This window comes from Salvelinus fontinalis, chromosome 36 (assembly GCF_029448725.1).
Source record: "Salvelinus fontinalis isolate EN_2023a chromosome 36, ASM2944872v1, whole genome shotgun sequence".
NCBI lineage: Eukaryota > Metazoa > Chordata > Actinopteri > Salmoniformes > Salmonidae > Salvelinus > Salvelinus fontinalis.
In genome coordinates, this window is record NC_074700.1 from 20,223,292 (window position 1) to 20,243,268 (window position 19,977).

Sequence of the window (19,977 nt, forward strand, 5' to 3'; positions counted from 1 at the left end):
CCGAATCCACTAACTTGATGGGGTGTCCACATACTTTTGTATATATAGCGTATGTATAGGGGTAAGGTGACTAGGCATCAGAATAAATTATAAACAGAGTACCAGAAGCGTATATGATGAATGTACTGTATGTGAGTTGGTGTGCATGTGTGTAGAGTCAGTTTACATGTATGTGTATATTATGTGTGTGAGAGCAAATGATGAAGTGAGTGTTTGTGTGTGTGTGTTGGAGTACTAGTGTGTGTGAGTGTGTAGGGCCCTGTGAGTGTGCATAGAAACAGTGCAAAAATAAGAATGACATACAAAGGTCAACTCAGATAGTCTGTGTGGGCATTCTGTTAGCTATTTAGTTAGCTATTTAGCAGTCTTATGGCTTGGGGATAGAAGCTGTTCAAGAGCCTGTTGGTGTCAGACTTCATGCACTGGTATCGCTTGCCATGCGGAAGCAGAGAGAACAGTCTATGGCTTGGGTGGCTGGAGTCTTTAATTAACGATTGTCTCGGCCTTACTTTCACACCGCCTGATTTTGAGGTCTTTCTAGACGATCAGTTACATAGCATTGTAACTATATTCCCCACGTAATATTATATTCACCACATAATATTCCCCATATAATGTTAACGTGGAGCTAACATGGCTGCCATAGAATGTTGTAGTGTCTTATTAATGCATCATATTGCAGAAACTGCATTGTCACAAACTCTCCAAATCCATGGCTCTGCTATCATCTAGTGGTTGTAATTTGGAAACGCAGTTATTCCTCTTACCACTGACTACATTACCCAGATTTCTCCAACGGCTTGTTCCTGTATACTGAAATTTCCCATCGTGCCTTTAGAGATTCGTCTGGTTCTCGTTGCTCTTGTTTCTGTTGTTTCTGTAGAGAGCCATTTATCGGTAGAATTTCGAGATGGCATCTGACGGACCGCCGGGGACCGAACCTATCCCCTCCGACTTGGGGAGCTCTGTGGCGGCCCTCAATACATGGACCAACCCAGAGCTTCAAGCCAAGCTAGGCGAGCTAGGCGCACCCAACATGGGTAAGCAGCCGAAGTCGGAGCAGCAAGCTTTAAATGGGACGAATGCGTGCATTGTGTGTAGCTAGCCCGCTAGCTACTATAGCTTGTTGCTAACAGGTTATCCACATTTAGTTCCGCGGCAGGTTAGCTAGCTACATAGCAGGCCTTCGTGGAATTAAATGAGAGTGCAAATGATCAGCTAGTTACCTACACAACTACTATAGTCCAAGTTTGTTCACCACCTCTACGAAGAGAATTTTGCTTACGAGTGTCCATTCGTTAGCTAGCGAACTAGGCAATTTGATTGATAGCTAACAGCTAACAGCTAATCACTCGGGTGTTTAATAACTGATAAGCTAAAGTGATACTTGATAGTCGCGCACGAGTCGTTGTCAGCATCCGTGCGTGAGCGACTAAGTTGAATTTAAACTTATTTCATTTGTAATTAAATAATTGTTTGTTGTTGTTGTCCTATGTTAGTTATATTGTTCATTGTTGGTTTACAGTTATTATTTTTCTCCTTCCCTAGGTCCCAGAGAGGAGATGCTGGACAGGCTCAAGGGATACATGATGCAGGTCAGTTGTATGTATGTGTGTGTGTGTGTGTGTGTGCGTGTGCGTGAGAGGGTGAGTGGAGTGTACTTAATCTGTCAATATGATCCATTGATCGGTGTGTATCTGTGTTTTCTCCCCCACTCAGACTGGAATGATGCTCAGCAAACCCAACCTAGGGAGTGATGATAAACCTATGACCCCGCAGGTCAGCACCAACCGACCCTATAAGGTTTTTAGACGGTCTAATCGATTCTCATTCTTACATTTCATCACTGGGATTATTTGTCTAGAAACTCTTCAGTACTTCATCAATCTGTCATGAACAAGACCAGGAGTTTTACCTTGACTGTGTTATCTGACCAGGAATACGTTTTCCTGGTTCTCACATGGTCCAGGAAAAAACACTTACCGTAATTGAAAACAACTTAACCAGCTTTCTTTCCTTCCTCCCCCCCAGATGCCAGGAATCCCCCCCATGCCCCCGATGCCCATGCCCCCCATGCCTCCTGGTATGGGTATGCTCCAGGCGATGAGCATGATGGCAGGTGGCCCCCCTCCACCAGGGATGCGTATGGGCATGGAGCCTCCAGGCATGCCCCCAAGCCTCTCCCAGGAGGACCAGCTGAAGATGGTGCAGCAGAGGGCCGCCATGATGATGCAGCACGAGGAGAGGGCCAAGCAGCAGGTACGATCTTGGCCTGCATTCAGTAAGCCTCTCGGAGTAGCAGTGCTGGTCTAGGATCAGTCTTGTCTTTTAGATTATAATATTTGAAGAGCATATGGACAGATAAGACCTGATCCTAGACTCGAGTAGGATGTTGAATTGTCCTATTCACCGCATAGATGCAGTGAAATGTGTTGTTTTACAGGGTCGGCCATAGTACGGCGCCCCTGGAGCAAATTAGTGTTAAGTGCCTTGCTCTAAGGCACATCGACAGACTTTTCACCTTGTCGGCTCAGGTATTAAAACCAGCGACCTCTCGGCTACTGGCCCAACGCTCTAACCGCTAGGCTACCTTCCATAAGTGTATGGCCTCAGACCCCCAAATATGGTCTCACATTGTGCCCTGAGTTTTACCTGAGTAAGGAAAGTCTCCAGGCCCTAGTTGTAATGTAGTCTGCCTTCTATTGCAATGGGAAGGAAGAGGAGTTCTGGTATAGATTTGCCATTTTGTATGTGTGTATTTCAGGGGGAGTCCCGTGCTATGGAAGAGCACATGAAGGAGCAGGAACTTCTGGAGCAGCAGAAAAGGGTAGGACCTGGAGGAGACTTATTTTCATGTCTTTCTCCCATCTAAATGATTTATCAGTAGTGCTGTCACTGTTAACTCGAAATGACACAACGACAAGGTTCCAGTTTAACAAAGTTTACTATACCGTATGAACACACTACAAGGTAGCCATTACACTCAAGGCTAGGTCCATCAACGACTAGACTTTCTGCGCATGCGCACTCTTGACTGAGTGATAGCCCCGTAATAACAGAAATATAGGGATACATAAAACATGAATTTAACAGTCACAACCAATCCCAAAGTTATCTTACAGCCGCTTTACCTTGCCTGGAAGTTGAAACATATCTCTCTCCCTCCACTCTCTCCTCCCTCCATGTCTCCTCTCTCTTCTCCCTCCCTCCATGTCTCCTCTCTCTTCTCCCTCCCTCCATGTCTCCTCTCTCTTCTCCCTCCCTCCATGTCTCCTCTCTCTTCTCCCTCCCTCCATGTCTCCTCTCTCTTCTCCCTCCCTCCATGTCTCCTCTCTCTTCTCCCTCCCTCCATGTCTCCTCTCTCTCCTCCCTCCATGTCTCCTCTCTCTCCTCCCTCCATGTCTCCTCTCTCTCCTCCCTCCATGTCTCCTCTCTCTCCTCCCTCCATGTCTCCTCTCTCTCCTCCCTCCATGTCTCCTCTCTCTCTCCTCCCTCCATGTCTCCTCTCTCTCTCCTCCCTCCATGTCTCCTCTCTCTCTCCTCCCTCCATGTCTCCTCTCTCTCTCCTCCCTCCATGTCTCCTCTCTCTCTCCTCCCTCCATGTCTCCTCTCTCTCCTCCCTCCATGTCTCCTCTCTCTCCTCCCTCCATGTCTCCTCTCTCCTCCCTCCATGTCTCCTCTCTCCTCCCTCCATGTCTCCTCTCTCTTCTCCCTCCATGTCTCCTCTCTCTTCTCCCTCCATGTCTCCTCTCTCTTCTCCCTCCATGTCTCCTCTCTCTCCTCCCTCCATGTCTCCTCTCTCTCTCCTCCCTCCATGTCTCCTCTCTCTCTCCTCCCTCCATGTCCTCTCTCTCTCCTCCCTCCATGTCTCCTCTCTCTCTCCTCCCTCCATGTCTCCTCTCTCTCTCCTCCCTCCATGTCTCCTCTCTCTCTCCTCCCTCCATGTCTCCTCTCTCTCTCCTCCCTCCATGTCTCCTCTCTCTCTCCTCCCTCCATGTCTCCTCTCTCTCTCCTCCCTCCATGTCTCCTCTCTCTCTCCTCCCTCCATGTCTCCTCTCTCTCTCCTCCCTCCATGTCTCCTCTCTCTCTCCTCCCTCCATGTCTCCTCTCTCTCTCCTCCCTCCATGTCTCCTCTCTCTCTCCTCCCTCCATGTCTCCTCTCTCTCTCCTCCCTCCACGTCTCCTCTCTCTCTCCTCCCTCCACGTCTCCTCTCTCTCTCCTCCCTCCACGTCTCCTCTCTCTCTCCTCCCTCCACGTCTCCTCTCTCTCTCCTCCCTCCACGTCTCCTCTCTCTCTCCTCCCTCCACGTCTCCTCACTCCTCTCTCCATGTCTCTTCTCCCTCCATGTCTCCTCTCTCTTCTCCCTCCATGTCTCCTCTCTCTCCTCCGTCAGGCGGCGGTGATGCTGGAACATGAGAGGCAGCAGGAGCTGGCTAAGAGGCAGCATGGAGGACCAGGGCCCAGGATGTCTGACCCGGGGTCACGACCACCTGGCATGATGCCCCCCATGATGAGAGGTCTGTCCTTGGCCTGCCGTCAATCCTAACTTCCAATACAACTTTGTCTCTCAAGGGGGAATTAATTTGTCTACAGCGCACACTTTGTAGACTGCACATACTCACGCACAGTCACCCATATTGGCTTAACACAGTCACTATCCCAATCTAAACATATCCAATTGCATTCCTTTCTATTTTTAAGAACAGTGTGAAGGCTGTTAAGTCTGTAAAGCTGTTGTGTTTACGGTGACACACACCTGGTACGTTGGTGTTGTTGGTGTCAGTTGAGATCTGGGTGTTGTTGTAGGTGTGAACCCTGGTGGAATGAATCCACCCCCTCCTGGAATGAATCCACCCCCTCCTGGAATGAATCCACCCCCTCCTGGAATGAATCCTGGTGGAATGAACCCACCTCCTCATGGAATGTCCATGATGCATACCCAGAGACACAGAGTTCCCCCTCCACCTGGAGAGGACGCCAGAGAGGTACGAACCACAGTGTTTCCCCCACCGCTGCTTACCGTAATTTCCGGACTATAAGCCGCTACTTTTTTCCCACGCTATGAACCTTGCGCTTTATACAATGACGCGGCTAATTTATGGATTTTTCCCGCTTTCACAAATTCATGCCGCCAAAAAACTGAGCACCGTCACATAATGTGAAGTAAATCGAGCGCGCTCAAACTTTCCATCATTCTGATTACGGTAGTCATTTTGTCACCCTCATCATGGCAAAGACACAGAGAAATGCATATGATGCAGCTTTCAATTTGAAGGCGATCGATCTGGCTGTTTGAAAAAGAAATAGAGCTTCTGCACGGGAGCTTGGCCTTAATGAGTCGATGATAAGACGTTGGAAACAGCAGCGTGAGAAATTGACTTCGTGCAAAAAGACAACAAAAGCTTTCAGAGGAAAGAAAAGCAGATGGCCCGAACTAGAAAATGGATTGGATGACAAGTGGGGAGAAATCCTTTTCTAAAACGGGCCGCATGCGAAGAGCGACTTATGGTCAAGTCTGCCAGTGGGTCCTGACAGCGTGGAGCTGCTGCGTATTGAAGAGGGCAGCATAAGCTCAGCGGGGAATTTGCCTCCGGATGAAAGTGAGGAGAGCACAATGAAAACGATCCAACATCGGATGAAGCAATTCTGAGGCTATTCAACTCCGACACCAAAGGAGATGACTTCAGTGGTTTCAGTGCACAGGGGGAAGATAGTGACCAAGGACTTTCTTGGTAGGCTACTGTTTACTGCTATTTAAAAAAAATAAATAAATGTTACAAGCCTGTTTCGTTAAAGCCTATTTATTTTTGTTACAAGACGTGTTTCGTTAAAGCCTATTTATTTTTGTTACAAGCCGTGTTTCGTTTAAAGGCTGTATAAAGTTAATTTGTTTCAATGTACCGGTAGGCACCTGCGGCTTATAGACACGTGCGGCTTATTTATGTACAAAATACATTTTTTTTTTAAATTCGGTGGGTGCGGCTTATATTCAGGTGCGCTTAATAGTCCAGCAATTACGGTAATCGTTGCTGCTCTCCAAAATATCTAATCAAATATTATTTTTGTTAGAAAATAATTTTCATGGTGGTTAATTTTTCAGTGTACATTTACACAACTAATACCAGACACAATGTATGTCGACAAGATAATGGAGCAATATATTTTTAAACACGATCGTCTTTGAAAACGAACAATCACCAACATAAAAATTTGTCCGTAAAGGAGAATCTAAAATTCCAAAAATGGCATTGATTTTGTTATAGTCTTTGAGTCACTCAGAGGGAATAATAACACAGGATAAGGCCATGGCAGAATACAATTGCATCCGTCTAATCTCTGTATTCCTGGTGTGTGTGTGTCAGGTGTGGCAGGGAGAGGATGTGGGTGTCGGTCCCAAGATCCCCCAGGCTCTGGAGAAGATTCTCCAACTGAAGGAGATCAGACAGGAGCAGCTCGGCGCCACGCCCACAGGTCAGAACCTGGAACTACACACTGGAGGAATGAATCATGGCCCGTATTTGGAGTAGGAGTACTGATCTAGGATCAGTTTAGCTTTTTAAGATCATAATTAATAGATCAGAACTCCTACTTTGAGACGCTTTGTGAATAAAAGCCCAGATGCACCAAGAGTGCATGATATCATCCCATTGGAACTACTGCAGTCTTAGTAATATTGTCCTGAGTTAAGAGCCCTGTTGGACCTTGACCTGGCCAGTGAATGTTCTCTCTGTTTTCTATCTTCCAGAAGAGGAGGAGGAGGAGAGCCCAGAGATGGAGATGAACAGCTCCTCCGCTGCCGTCCTGTCTGAGACTGAAGAGGAGGACGGTTCTCTCTCTAAGAAAGACGTGAGTGTTGTATTAATTCCCCTCATCCCATCCTGCTGTCTTTGGTTGAAACTCAATTGTGTTTCCTTGATTCCTCGTGTCCTCTCGCCTCCTCAAAAGATATCGGAGGATAATGTCCAAGGGGAGGAACCTTGGATCTTTTCCTCCAGTGTGTTTTGAGAAGGATGCGAGGGGAGAGGCCATGAAGAGTCAAGAAAAGACCGTTGAGATTCACCCTGTTACTCCTGAAGCTCAGAGGGTCAGGGGTCAAGTTGGCATGACTCGTATTGATAACCTGCTTGATAGGGAAGATTCTGTTTCAATCTACGTAAACTCTTAGAGGCATGAGGAGTAGGAAACGGTGTCAGTTAGGGCTGGGCGATATGGCCAAAATATTGTATCACGGTATTTAAAAAATTTAAAAATGAACGGTATGACGGTATTTTTAGTTTTGAATAGTAAAAGTTGTACATTTGCTTTATGAGTAGTAAGTGATCCCAGGGTGGCAACACATACATTCCAAGTGATTTCAATTAGTCTTTCTCCATTCTGATTGGTTTATACTGTTCAATTCAACTTCAACCAAAACAAATTTCAGCACTTTTATAATTTCTGCATTTCCTGCACTACATTGCATTGGTGGAAAAAGTACCCAATTGTCATACTTGAGTAAAAGTAAAGATGCGTTAATAGAAAATGACTCAGGTGAAAGTCACCCAGTAAAATACTACTTGAGTAAAAGTATTTGGTTTTAAATATACTTAAGTATCAAAAGAAAATGTAATTGATAAAATGTACTTAAGTATCAAAAGTAAAAGTATAAACCATTTCAAATTCCCTATATTAAGAAAACCAGATGGTACCATTTCCTTGTTTTTTAAAAATGTATGGATAGCCAGGGGCACAGTCCAACATAATTTACAGACAAAGCAGTTGTGTTTATTGAGTCCTCCAGATCAGAGGCAGTAGATGACCAGGGATGTTCTCTTGACAAGTGCGTGAATTAGACCATTTTCCTGTCCTGCTAAGCATTCAAAATGTATCGAGTACTTTTAGGTGTCAGGGAAAATGGATGGAGTAAAAAGTACAGTATTTTCTTTAAGAATGTAGTGAGGTAAAAGTTGTCAAAAATAGTAAAGATTCCAAAAAAAACGACTTAAGTAAAAATACTTTCAAGTACTACTTAAGTACTTTACAGCACTGCTCAATTGAGAATTTCCACACTGCCATGTAAGCCTCACAATATGGGCAAATAATCTAGGACTTATTTTTAACCAAATGTTGCAATTGCGATTGGACTTGCGAATTAGAGCAAAACTGTTGGAATCATGGGAATAGAATGACTATTCTATAGTTAGAATATAGTAGTGGGCACTTTGAATACAGTGTTGTTTGAGATGACAATGAATTAAAATGCCAGGGAGGAGTTATTGTGACAGGGTAGGAACTAAAGTGTTGATAAGTGTTTTCCTACGGGACCCTATAAACTTTGGCTACATTGCATGTTTTTTCTTAGCATCTTGATAAAGCTAACATATTCTTGCTTTGCATATTCCTCTTTGATTTAGAAGATACTGTTACACAAACAACATACTGATTTAGGTCTACACCATCACTGGTATTATCAGGCTGTATTAGCTAGCTATGTTTGCTCTTACTCAGTACATTAATTAGCTAGCTAGCTAGCATTAGCGGCTAACAATTAGTGTCTCACAAGATTTAGGACAACTTGCTAAGAAAAGACAAACTAGCTGTTTGCTGATGTAAGAAACACAATCTAATAGTGTCATTATAGAACGCTAGTGGATTTATATTAAGAGGCAGTGTTCAACACTGTTGCATGTGCTGCATTGACCATGCAGACTAAATGCAAGTGTCTCGTGGTTGAGGAACATCAAATGCGCTCCTTGAGTGAAAGGGGGCGTGTGGAAAGTGGATGACTCAAGTAGCGAAGTAAACTATAAAAATTGACATTACACAAGGCGTATCCTATTTAACAAACCAAACATTCAAATACTGGTATAGAAGGTAAAGTAAAAACCCAAACGGGTCCCTGCATCAATAACGATATGTCATAAAATACGGTATACCGCCCAGCCCTAGTTTCAGTTATTAGCATTTTCATTCTCCCCTTCTCAGAAAAATCGTAAGCGCAGGAACCGGAAGAAGAAGAACAAGAAGAGGCGTGAGCAGGAGAAGAGGGAGCATGCGGAGGAGAAGAAAGAGGAGGATGGAGAGAAGGAGAAAGAGCCTGAGGTGGAGATCGAGTATATTACAGAGGAACCGGAGATCTACGATCCTAACTTCATCTTCTTCAAGAGGATCTTTGAGGCCTTCAAGGTGAGGGCCTCCATTTTAGATATTGGCTTTATGATTCTTTATGAAAAATCTGTCAAAACATCCTAGAGATGTGTCCAGTGTTATTGTTCATATTTAGTGTTTTAATGGCCTGAAAATTAAAGTAAGATCACAACAGTGTACTCACCAGTTCTGAGCGCAGTGGTTTCAAGAACCTCTGAACAAGCATGAAAGTGAATAATTTTGTTGTGTTGATTTAACGATGGAATCTGTTTGCAGGAATCCGTTAGTCTTTTGCTAACAGTTCTAATGAACTGTGTTTGTGTCCATCCCTCTCTCAGCTGACTGATGACGTGAAGAAGGAGAAGGAGAAGGAACCGGAGAAGGAGCCAGCTCCTTCTCTAATGAGGAAGAAGGGATTTGAGGAGGAAAAGAAGGACAGCGACGACAGTGACGACGTTAGTATTCATCTCTCCTCTACATTCTCTATTCCTGAGCTTGGATGAAAAAATACTTGTAAAAACAGGAGTGTTTATATGCTGCGTCATCCCAATTCTCTACCCTAATGCCCTAAGTAGTGTGCACTTGTTTACTTCCCTTCGTGGAGGAAAGGTGAACGATTGGGACACAGAAATAATGTCATCTTCTAGTGCTGTCTCTTGAAGTGTTGACCTTGGAAGTTATCCTCGTGGTCATTCCTCGTGTGTGTGTACAGGAGATCAGACCAGACGTTCCCAAGATGTCTAAGAAGAAGCTGAGGAGAATGAACAGACTAACTGTGGCTGAACTCAAACAGGTAAAACATTCACCTGCTTCATAAGAGTTGGACATTATAGCTCCTGTGTATTGATTAAGTTGGTGTAGAAGTTGTTCTGTACCTAACACTTTACTCATACATGCTTGAGTCGATATGAGCTGATTCAGTTGGTGTGGGTGGTCACCGGAGATGCTTTAAAAGGGAAAAGGAGATTGATAGAGATCTGTGTCCGATGTTGATTTTGACCCCGTCCTCCTGCAGTTGGTGGCGCGTCCTGACGTGGTGGAGATGCACGACGTGACGGCGCAGGAACCCAAGCTGCTGGTGCACCTGAAGGCCACCAGGAACACGGTGCCCGTCCCACGACACTGGTGCTTCAAGAGGAAGTACCTTCAGGGCAAGAGGGGTATCGAGAAGCCCCCTTTCGAGCTGCCAGAGTTCATCAAGAGGACAGGCATCCAGGAGATGAGAGAAGCTTTACAGGAGAAGGTAGGGGGTTCTGTCCAATAGAGGGGTACCAGAGAAGCTTTACAGGAGAAGGTAGGGGGTTCTGTCCAATAGAGGGGTACCAGAGAAGCTTTACAGGAGAAGGTAGGGGGTTCTGTCCAATAGAGGGGTACCAGAGAAGCTTTACAGGAGAAGGTAGGGGGTTCTGTCCAATAAAGGGGTAGTAGCACCAGACAGTAGGCACAAGGAGGCACTGGATGGTGGTTGCAGCTGGAAAAGGTGCGTGTGGGTTGTAGCAACCTAAATGATCACAAGGGGGTGCTGGCTGTTAACACCATGTTCATCTCCCTGATAAATGCTCCAGGCCCTCGTTTTTGGCTAGCATGAGGAAAATGACCGTTTTTGAAGTATACAAACATGGCCTGTGTATTGTTTCACTCTACATTTACTTCAAGTTTATTACAAAACATCAATAAATAACACACATAAATATTTGTTACATGAACAGCTGTATAAAATAGACCAGTGAAACACTTTGGCAGAAGTCACACTGAATGCCGTGGGACTCTGCTTACAGGAGGATGCCAAGACCATGAAGACCAAGATGAGGGAGAAGGTGCGTCCCAAGATGGGCAAGATCGACATCGACTACCAGAAGCTCCACGACGCCTTCTTCAAGTGGCAGATGAAGCCTAAACTCTCCATCCACGGTGACCTCTACTACGAGGTAAGGATGTCTGGCCGCTCAATGGAGGACTCCACTGTATACAGCACCTTACATCATAAACTCTACTCCTACGTTCAAGAGCCTGTTGATTGATTGGACCTTGAATGGAATAATCAGGGCTGTAATAGGTGGTTGGTTTGGGTTTCCCTCAATACTGCCTTGTTGTTGAGTCTTGAATAAACAGATGGTAGTCAGTGTACTCTGCTCTGGTGAATTAGTGTTAGGAATGAAATGTTGATTCTTACAATCTCTGTTTCTCTCCCTCGCTACAGGGGAAAGAGTTTGAGACGAGGCTGAAGGAGAAGAAACCAGGCGACCTGTCAGATGAGCTGCGTATTGCTCTGGGCATGCCCGTTGGACCGGTCAGTTTTTGTTATCCCACTTCTACTTTCACTCTGCTGTGGAAGCCTACGATCCCACTACCACCTTTAATGTTATTGATGGATGACTTTATAATTCTTTGTTTTATTGAACTGTAATCATTTATATTTCTGATGCACCATGGTCTTGTCCCATCACTAAAGTTGTTTCCCCCCTCACGTGTAGAACTCCCACAAGGTTCCCCCTCCCTGGTTGATCGCCATGCAGAGATACGGCCCCCCTCCCTCCTACCCCAACCTCAAGATCCCCGGGCTCAACTCGCCCATCCCTGAGGTAAGCCTGACTTAACGCAGACACAGGGCTCCATTCAGTCCGCAGCGCTGAAGAGCTGCGCTGGAAATGTCAAGGCCATGTTCCAGAGAACACACGCTAGACTTTTAACATTGAAATGGTACTACAGCGCAGGTCTTCAGCGCTGCGGATTGAATCGAGCCCATCTGCTTTACGTTTGTGTCCTCCTGTATTGTGTCCCCCAGTAGACTTTTTCCAATGTAATAAAAGTGTTTATACTGTATTGTGAAGCTTGTTACACTGAGACTTTTATTGACCCCCCCCCCCCCCCCCCCCCACTCTGCTGTTGTCTCTCTCTCAGAGCTGTTCTTTTGGTTACCATGCTGGTGGTTGGGGGAAGCCTCCTGTAGATGAGACAGGAAAGCCTCTGTATGGTGATGTGTTCGGGACCAACGCCGTCGACTTCCAGGTGAGATCTTCCTCACGCCCCTGCCCAATTCCCCTCATATACACCATACACGCTTCGTTCACCAAACAACACCACTGTACATCCCCCCCGTCACACGTTGCTATATCTGACACACCAGCCGTCTGCTTTGAGCCAATGGCCTGTTAACTATTGTCCTATTTTCTGCATGTCTGTGTGTAGGCTAAGGCGGAGGAGGAGGAGGTGGATCGCACGCCGTGGGGAGAGCTGGAGCCTTCAGACGAGGAGTCTTCCGAGGAAGAGGAGGAGGACGAGAGTGATGAGGAGAAGCCAGACGAAACCGGATTCTTCACACCGGCAGACAGGTAGACGTGTCATTAACTGACTGTTTTAAACACATCATGTTGACATGGACCTGAAACGAGCCAGGCTCTCTCTTCTGTTGGATCAATAAGCCGTTGGTCACGTGGAACAAATTACCGGCTGCCATTTGTACTGGGTTGTGTGTGTTGTCTTGAATACAGTGATCAGTGGTTTATTAACTCTGAGCCTGTGTGTGTGTGTTCCAGTGGTCTGATCACTCCCGGAGGCTTCTCATCGGTACCTGCTGGTATGGAGACTCCAGAGCTCATTGAGCTGAGGAAGAAGAAGATCGAGGAGGCTATGGACGGGTGAGTGTGTGGCCAGGAATAGGTTGTGTGGCTATTCACTAATATTTAATTTGTGAGTGTGTGTCGTTCTACTGTATTGTGTGTGTTTGTAACATGTGTCTCTGGTGTGTGTGTAGGAATGAGACTCCTCAGCTGTTCACGGTGCTCCCAGAGAGGAGAACCGGCTCTGGAGGAGCAGCCATGATGGCATCCACACACATCTACGACGTATCAGGGGTAAGGACAATGGCAAAAACACTGTGTCTGGATAAAGTCTCCCTATCAGAGATCACAACTAAACCTACCACATACCAACCACTGGGGTGTAGGCATGTTAACACTCGTACCCACGACACATAGTTAGTCCCTTACTCATACATACGCAGAGCATATTTCACTAACAATCACATACATACGTGTATGCACTGGTACTCAAACACATAGCCTCTAGCTGTGTGCTAGCTGGACGGGAAGACTTCCAGTCATTGCACAAACGCTAGTTACCATCGGCTTACGAAACTACGTCTAACTTCCTTGTAAACCGCACGCGGAGACATACAAATGGTATCCATGAGTTGATCTGACTCTGGGGAAGTAGATTCATTGCCATCTCTTTAAACACGCCTTCATGGATGTACACTCATACACTTCTGTTCGCCTACATGACCCACATACACACTAACTCCCCCGTTCCCCACTTTAGGCCAAAAGCAGTACACTACAGGGGGTAGGGAACAGTTTCAGATGAGCTTCTTTGTCTCCCGTCCTCCTCCTCAGGCCATGGCGGGTCGTAAGGCGGGCGGAGGCCAGGAGTTCCAGGGGGTAGAAGTGGCCCTGGCCCCTGAGGAGCTGGAGCTGGACCCCATGGCCATGACCCAGAAGTACGAGGAGCACGTCAGGAACCAGGAGGCCCAGGTGGAGAAGGAGGACTTCAGCGACATGGTGGCCGAGCACGCCGCCAAACAGAAGGTGACCCTGAGACACTGTAACTGTAACTGCCATTTGTTACAGTACAAAACATAGCTATGGTGCAAAACAGTTTTGCTGCAGTGCAAAGCGTTTTTTCTACAATGTTCACTAATGAATACAACCCGGCTCCTTATGATTGTTAGGTCTTGTAGTTGTTTACCACATCCCCCTTTCCTGATCACATTTCTACTCCTCCAGGACACTCGTGCTCACACTAAAAAAGATATGACAGTCAGAGAAAGCTCTTCTAGCTGTGACTTGTACTAGACTAGTCAGTATACACACAGTAATGAGGAGCTAGAAAGCCCCGGGGTGAATCTGAGTGATGTGTTCTTGTATCTTCATGTCCTGTCTCCTCGTCTCAAAACACATTGTGGGAAAAAGTCAGTGGTTCCTCCCCCTGGACCTTCTTCTCCAATGCGTTTTGAGAAGGATGCGAAGAAAGAGGACGCGAGGAGTCAAGGGACTACAATTGAGATGCACCCCTGGTTAATTATTGCTATAGTTTAGTATTAGCATGAAATGTATTATGCCACTAGGGGCCAAGATGAGGGTAGGAGAATGTTGGTATGCACTGTTGGAAAGGCTCTTTCTCCAGTCCCATATGTAGCAGAATTAATAAACACTAGATGTGAAGATTAGGATCTGTTTTTAGTAATTGTAGTTGAGGGATTTTAATCCTATTCAAACTTAATCTGAAACTTTTAGAAATTGTTCTATTTATTTTTTGATCCACTTTCATAATAGCTCTTATTGTAAAGTCTTACTGTTTTTTCTTGTTGAAATGTTCTCTCTCTGCTTCTGAATACGGCCATCCTGGGATAGCAGGGTTTTCCGAGTGAAAGCAGTGTGCACATACCTCCCTCCTTCCTTTTCTCAGCCCTGCAACATGTTGTGACGGGGTTGGAGTCATATGCCACTTTCACTAAGAGGAGAAGGTTTGATTGTACATTGTTAGCCTTATGTATGACAATATTAAGTATTTTCTTCTCCATTTCTCTCTCTACCCCACAGCAAAAGAAGAGGAAGGCCCAGCCTCAAGACACACGAGGAGGAGCCAAGAAATACAAAGAGTTCAAGTTTTAGACCATCAATATCACACCAGGAGGAAATGGGAAGAGAGGACAGGCCGAACAAGACGAGCTCAGATTTGAACCCACACAAAACCATCTGTTATTACAGTTGTCTTTTCCTCTTAATGATAATGATAATACGTGTCTGGCAGAACTGGGGTCAGTTCCATTAAAATTCCAGTCAATTTGGAAAATAAACCAAATTCCAATTATCATAATTGAAGAGAATTTTTGTGTACTTTTGGAATTGAAATGGAATTGAGCCCAACCCGGGTGTTCTGGAGACCCGTTGCCAGGTCTCCACTGTAGGCAGAATTTATATAACCCATCTATTTTGTCCTGTGTGACTTCTTCTTTCCATGTAGCTGTGCTTTTCTCTTTTTGTAAATAAAAGACTCCATGTCAATCCAATCTATGGATCCAAATGGTTAATACATTTGAGTGCTAATTGTTTTTCCCTAGGCCATGTGACCTGAAATCTCCTGTCCCCCACCAATTAAAAAGTCACATGGTGAGGGAGGAAAGAATGGGCCCTACTGTACATTGCTATAGTAATGACTTAAATGATCTAAAGCTTTAACACAGTGCTGATACATGGCTGTATGAAGTCATACTTAGCATGACGAACCATGAGCTAACCTCGTATACCCCCTGACCAAGTCAAGGCTACAGCTATGTTGACATAATAACAAGGTGTAGTTCTGGGTTAATCCACCAGGGGCTGACGGTGGATCCAGTGTGACAGTCACCTGACGTCTGGGAAACACTCACTGTGCCCTAAATAACTGATAGCAGTAACCACATGCTGACTCGGTCACTAGTACACACAATGAGGCTCCACTGCACCATAATGCCTGGCAGGCTTTCTGCAATACTATTCCTGGATTTGTCATCCTAGCATATGGTAGCCTACTACGACCTCGAAGCCACTTTATAAAGAATGACTATATTATGTAATGTATGCCATTTAGCAGACGCTATAATCCAAAGCGATTTAGTCATGTGTGCATACATTTGACGCATGTGTGGTCCCGGGAAACGATCCTACAGCCAATGCTCCACCAAGTGAACAATACAGGACCATATTGGCTAGTCTACTTGAAATACAGGCATCTGCTAAATGACCACCATGAACAGTGCATTCAGAAACTACTCAGAACCCCTTTTTCTACATTTTGTTACTTTACAGCCATATTCTAAAATGTATTCAATTATTTTTATCCCTCATCGATCTATACACAATACCCCATAATGACAAAGTGAAAACAGGTTTTTAGAAAAGTTGGCAAATCTATAAAATTAAACTGAAATACCTTATTTACATAAGTATTCAGACCCTTTGCTATGAGACTCAAAATTGAGCTCAGATGCATCCTGTTTCCGGATGTTTGAGATGCTTCTACAACTTGGAGTCCCCTTGTGGTAAATTCAATTGATTGGACATGATTTGGAAAGGCACACACCTGTCTATATAAGGTCCCACAGTTGACAGTGCATGTCAGAGCAAAAACCAAGCCATGAGGTCGAAGGAATTGTCCGTAGAGCTCCGAGACAGAAGTGTGTCGAGGCACAGATCTGGGGAAGGGTACCAAAAAAATTCTGCAGTATTGAAGGTCCGCAAGAACACAGTGGACTCCATCACTCTTAAATGGAAGAAGACTTTCTAGAGCTGGCTGCCTAGCTAAACTGAGCAATCTGGGAAGAAGGGCCTTGGTCAGGGAGGTGACCAAGAACATGATGGTCACTCTGACAGAGCTCCAGAGTTATTCTGTGGAGAATCATCCAGAAAGACAACCATCTCTGCAGCAGATGGAAGCTACTCCTCAGTAAAAGGCACATGACTGCCCACATGGAGTTTGCCAAAATGTACCTAAAGAACTCTGACAAACAAGATTCTCTGGTCTGATGTAACCAAGATTGAAGTCTTTGGCCTGAATGCCAAGCATCACTTCTGGAGGAAACCAGGCACCGCTTATCAATTGGCCAATACCATCCATTCGGTGAAGCATGGTGGTGGTAGCAGCATCATGCTGTAGGGATGTTTTTCAGCTGTAGGGACTGGGAGACTAGTCAGGATTGAGGGAAAGATGAACGGAGCAAAGTACAGAGAGATCCTTGATGAAAACCTGCTCCAGAGTGCTTAGGACCTCAGAGTGGGGTGAAGGTTCACCATCCAACAGGACAATGCAGGAGTTGCTTTGGGACAAGTCTCTCAATGTCCTTGAGTGGCCCAGCCAGATCCTGGGCTTGAAGCCGATCGAACGTCTCTGGAGAGACCTGAAAATAGCTGTGCAGCGACGCTCCACATCCAACCTGACAGAGCTTAAGAGGATCTGCCGAGCAGAATGGGAGAAACTCCCCAAATACAGGTGTGCCAAGCTTGTAGCATCATACCCAAGAAGACTCAAGGCTGTAATCGCTGCCATAGGTGGTTCAAAGTACTGAGTAAAGGGTTTGAATACTTATGTAAATGTGATATTTCAGTTTTTAATTTGTGAACATTTCTAAAAACCTGTTTTTGCTTTGTCATTATGGGCTCTTGTGTGAAGATTGAAGATCCACTCACATACACTACATGACCAAAGGTATGTGGACACCCGCTCGTCAAACATCATGAGCATTAAAATGGAGTTGGTCCCCGCTTTGCTGCTACAACAGCCTCCACTCTTCTGGGAAGGCTTTCCTCTAGATGTTGGCACATTGCTGCAGGGACTTGCTTCCATTCAGCCACAAGCATTATTGAGGTTGGGCACTGATGTTGGGTGATTAGGCCTGGCTCGCAGTCGGGGTTCTAATTCATCCCAAAAGTGTTTGAAAGGGTTGAGGTCAGGGCTCTGTGCACACCAGTCAAGTTCTTTCACACCAATCTCAACAAACCATCTCTGTATGGACTTCACTCTGTGCGCGGGGGCATTGTCATGCTGAAACTGGAAAGGGCCTTCCTCAAACTGTTGCCACAAAGTTGGAAGCACAGAATTGTCTAGAATGTCAATGTATGCTGTAGCATTAAGATTTCCCTTCAATGGAACTAAGAGGACTAGCCTGAACCATGAAAAACAGCCCCAGACCATTCTTCCTCCTCCACCAAACTTTACAGTTGGCACTATGCATTCGGGCAGGTAGCGTTCTCCTGGCATCCACCAAACCCAGATTTGTGTCGGAATGCCAGATGGTTAACCGTGATTCATCACAGAGAACATGTTTCCACTTGCAGCGAGCTTTACACCACCCCAGCCAACGCTTGGCATTGCGCATGGTGATCTTAGGCTTGTGTGCGTGCGGCTGCTCGGCCATGGAAACCCATTTCATGAAGCTCCCAACGAACAGTTCTTGAGCTAATGTTGCTTCAGAGGTAGTTTTTTACGCTCGATTTTTACGCACCAAGTGCTTCAGCACTCATCGGTCCCGTTCTGTGAGCTTGTGTGGCCTACCACTTTGCAGCTGAGCCATTGTTGCTCCTAGACATTTCCACTACACAATAACAGCACTTAGAGTTGACAGGGACAGCTCTAGCATGGCAGAAAAGTGACGAACTGACTTGTTGGAAAGGTGGCATCCTATGACGGTGCCATGTTGAAAGTCACCGAGCTCTTCAGTAAGGCCATTCTAGTGCCAATGTTTGTCTATGGAGATGGCTATGTGCTCGATTTTATTCACCTGCCAGCAACGGGTATGGCTGAAATAACCGAATCCACTAATTTGAAGGGCTGTCCACATACTTTTGTACTTATAGTCTCTTTGACTAGATCCAGTGCTTGACTTGGACTGAAATAGGTGGTGGTACTGTTTACGTTTAGGGGCAGGAGCTCCACAATACTTTTGATCTTATATTCTATTAGAGGAACAGGCGCTGAAGCAGTAGAACATTTTCCGTGCCGGTACTCCACTCCGGTGAGCTCCTGCCCACCTCCAGCACCATTGACTAGATCTAGTCTAACACTGTTTCCTTACCACTTATTGGCAATCTGCTTCTGCATGGCAGGCGGTACCAGTGCATCAAGTCTGAAACCAACAGGCTCCTGAACAGCTTCTATCCCCAAGCCATAAGACTGCGAAATAGCTAACATAATGGCTACATGGACTGTCTGAGTTGACAATCGTATTTTATTAGATTTTCTGCACTGTCTCTATGCACACTCACACACCCAGACACACACATAACACGCACACACATTTATACTGACTCTACACAAACACTCACATACAATCATCATATACACGGCTGGTACTCTGTTTATCATATGTCCTGATGCCTAGTCACCTTACCCCTCTACATATCTACCTCTATACCTCCAGTATCCCTGCACATTGTAAATATGGTATTGGAACTGACCCTGTATATAGTATGATTAATTAGCTTATTTCTCTTGTTCTTCTTATTTCTAATTTTTAAATATTTTGTGTAGTTTTGTTCTACCTTATGTTATTTTTAGTACTACGTTGATATTGATTACTGCATTGTTGGGTTTAGAGCTGCAAGAAAGGCATTACACTGTACTTGTGCACGTGACATTAAAGCTTGAAACTGATGTCGTCATGATAACAAGCTGAGCGGTGTAGTGGTGGCTGGAGAAATGGGTACACTCTCATTTTTCCTAAATGTTTTTAAACGGACCACCTGGTCCGAGGAAAGGCGCACTGTGTGAAAAATTCTATGAGAAACAGTGACATACACTCTGAATGACCTAACATGAACAATCCTATATTGGTCTTTCAGTCAGGCCAACCCAAGCTGTACTGTACTGTAGGCTAATAGTAGACCTACTATTGAAACAGATAAACTGAGTCAGAAATTCACAGGTTTCAGATTTTCGTTCTCAAAGTCACTTTTATTTTTTTCAGAAAAATAACAAAATTGTATGTTCTAAGAGTCCATAACAATGCTTAAACCACATCAGGAGACCACTTTTGAAGTCTTGAAAAAAAATTAAGACATTTTTTGTGGGGGGGGTTACCCTTTAATTCTAGTGTAAGGGCACCTAGCTAGCGCTACTGTTTGATTAGTGGTGTTTCTGTGGCTCATGAGATTGTGTTTGCGAAACAAATTGCCACTGGGTTGACGCAAATAATCATGATATCATTCTGACAGGTACTAGGCTACTTTCTAGCTAGTTAACATTTAATAGAGACAGTTTTTAGGAAAGCCTTTCCATCTACCAGAAGACGGTTAGACCTATCATTAGCATTGTTA

At 45.2% G+C, this 19,977-nt stretch overlaps 1 protein-coding gene across 2 annotated transcripts; it reads left to right on the plus strand.

Moving 5' to 3' along the window:
* Positions 1-820: 820 nt before the first annotated feature.
* On the plus strand, positions 821-15,197 carry LOC129835389 (splicing factor 3B subunit 2-like). Of its 2 annotated transcripts, none has more exons than XM_055901025.1 (22): positions 821-1,040; positions 1,549-1,595; positions 1,720-1,803; positions 2,032-2,259; positions 2,765-2,827; positions 4,395-4,518; positions 4,808-4,986; positions 6,364-6,472; positions 6,747-6,847; positions 8,966-9,166; positions 9,466-9,582; positions 9,840-9,920; positions 10,143-10,370; positions 10,906-11,055; positions 11,328-11,417; positions 11,602-11,709; positions 12,029-12,136; positions 12,317-12,459; positions 12,664-12,765; positions 12,882-12,981; positions 13,522-13,713; positions 14,728-15,197. In XM_055901025.1, the coding sequence occupies exons 1-22, from the start codon at positions 911-913 to the stop codon at positions 14,797-14,799; spliced, it is 2,757 nt and encodes a 918-aa protein (XP_055757000.1). In that variant the 5' UTR covers positions 821-910; the 3' UTR covers positions 14,800-15,197. The 2 variants fall into 2 exon arrangements, with proteins under 2 accessions (XP_055757000.1, XP_055757001.1); XM_055901026.1 differs by having other exon boundaries at positions 1,720-1,779.
* The last annotated feature ends 4,780 nt before the right edge of the window (positions 15,198-19,977 follow it).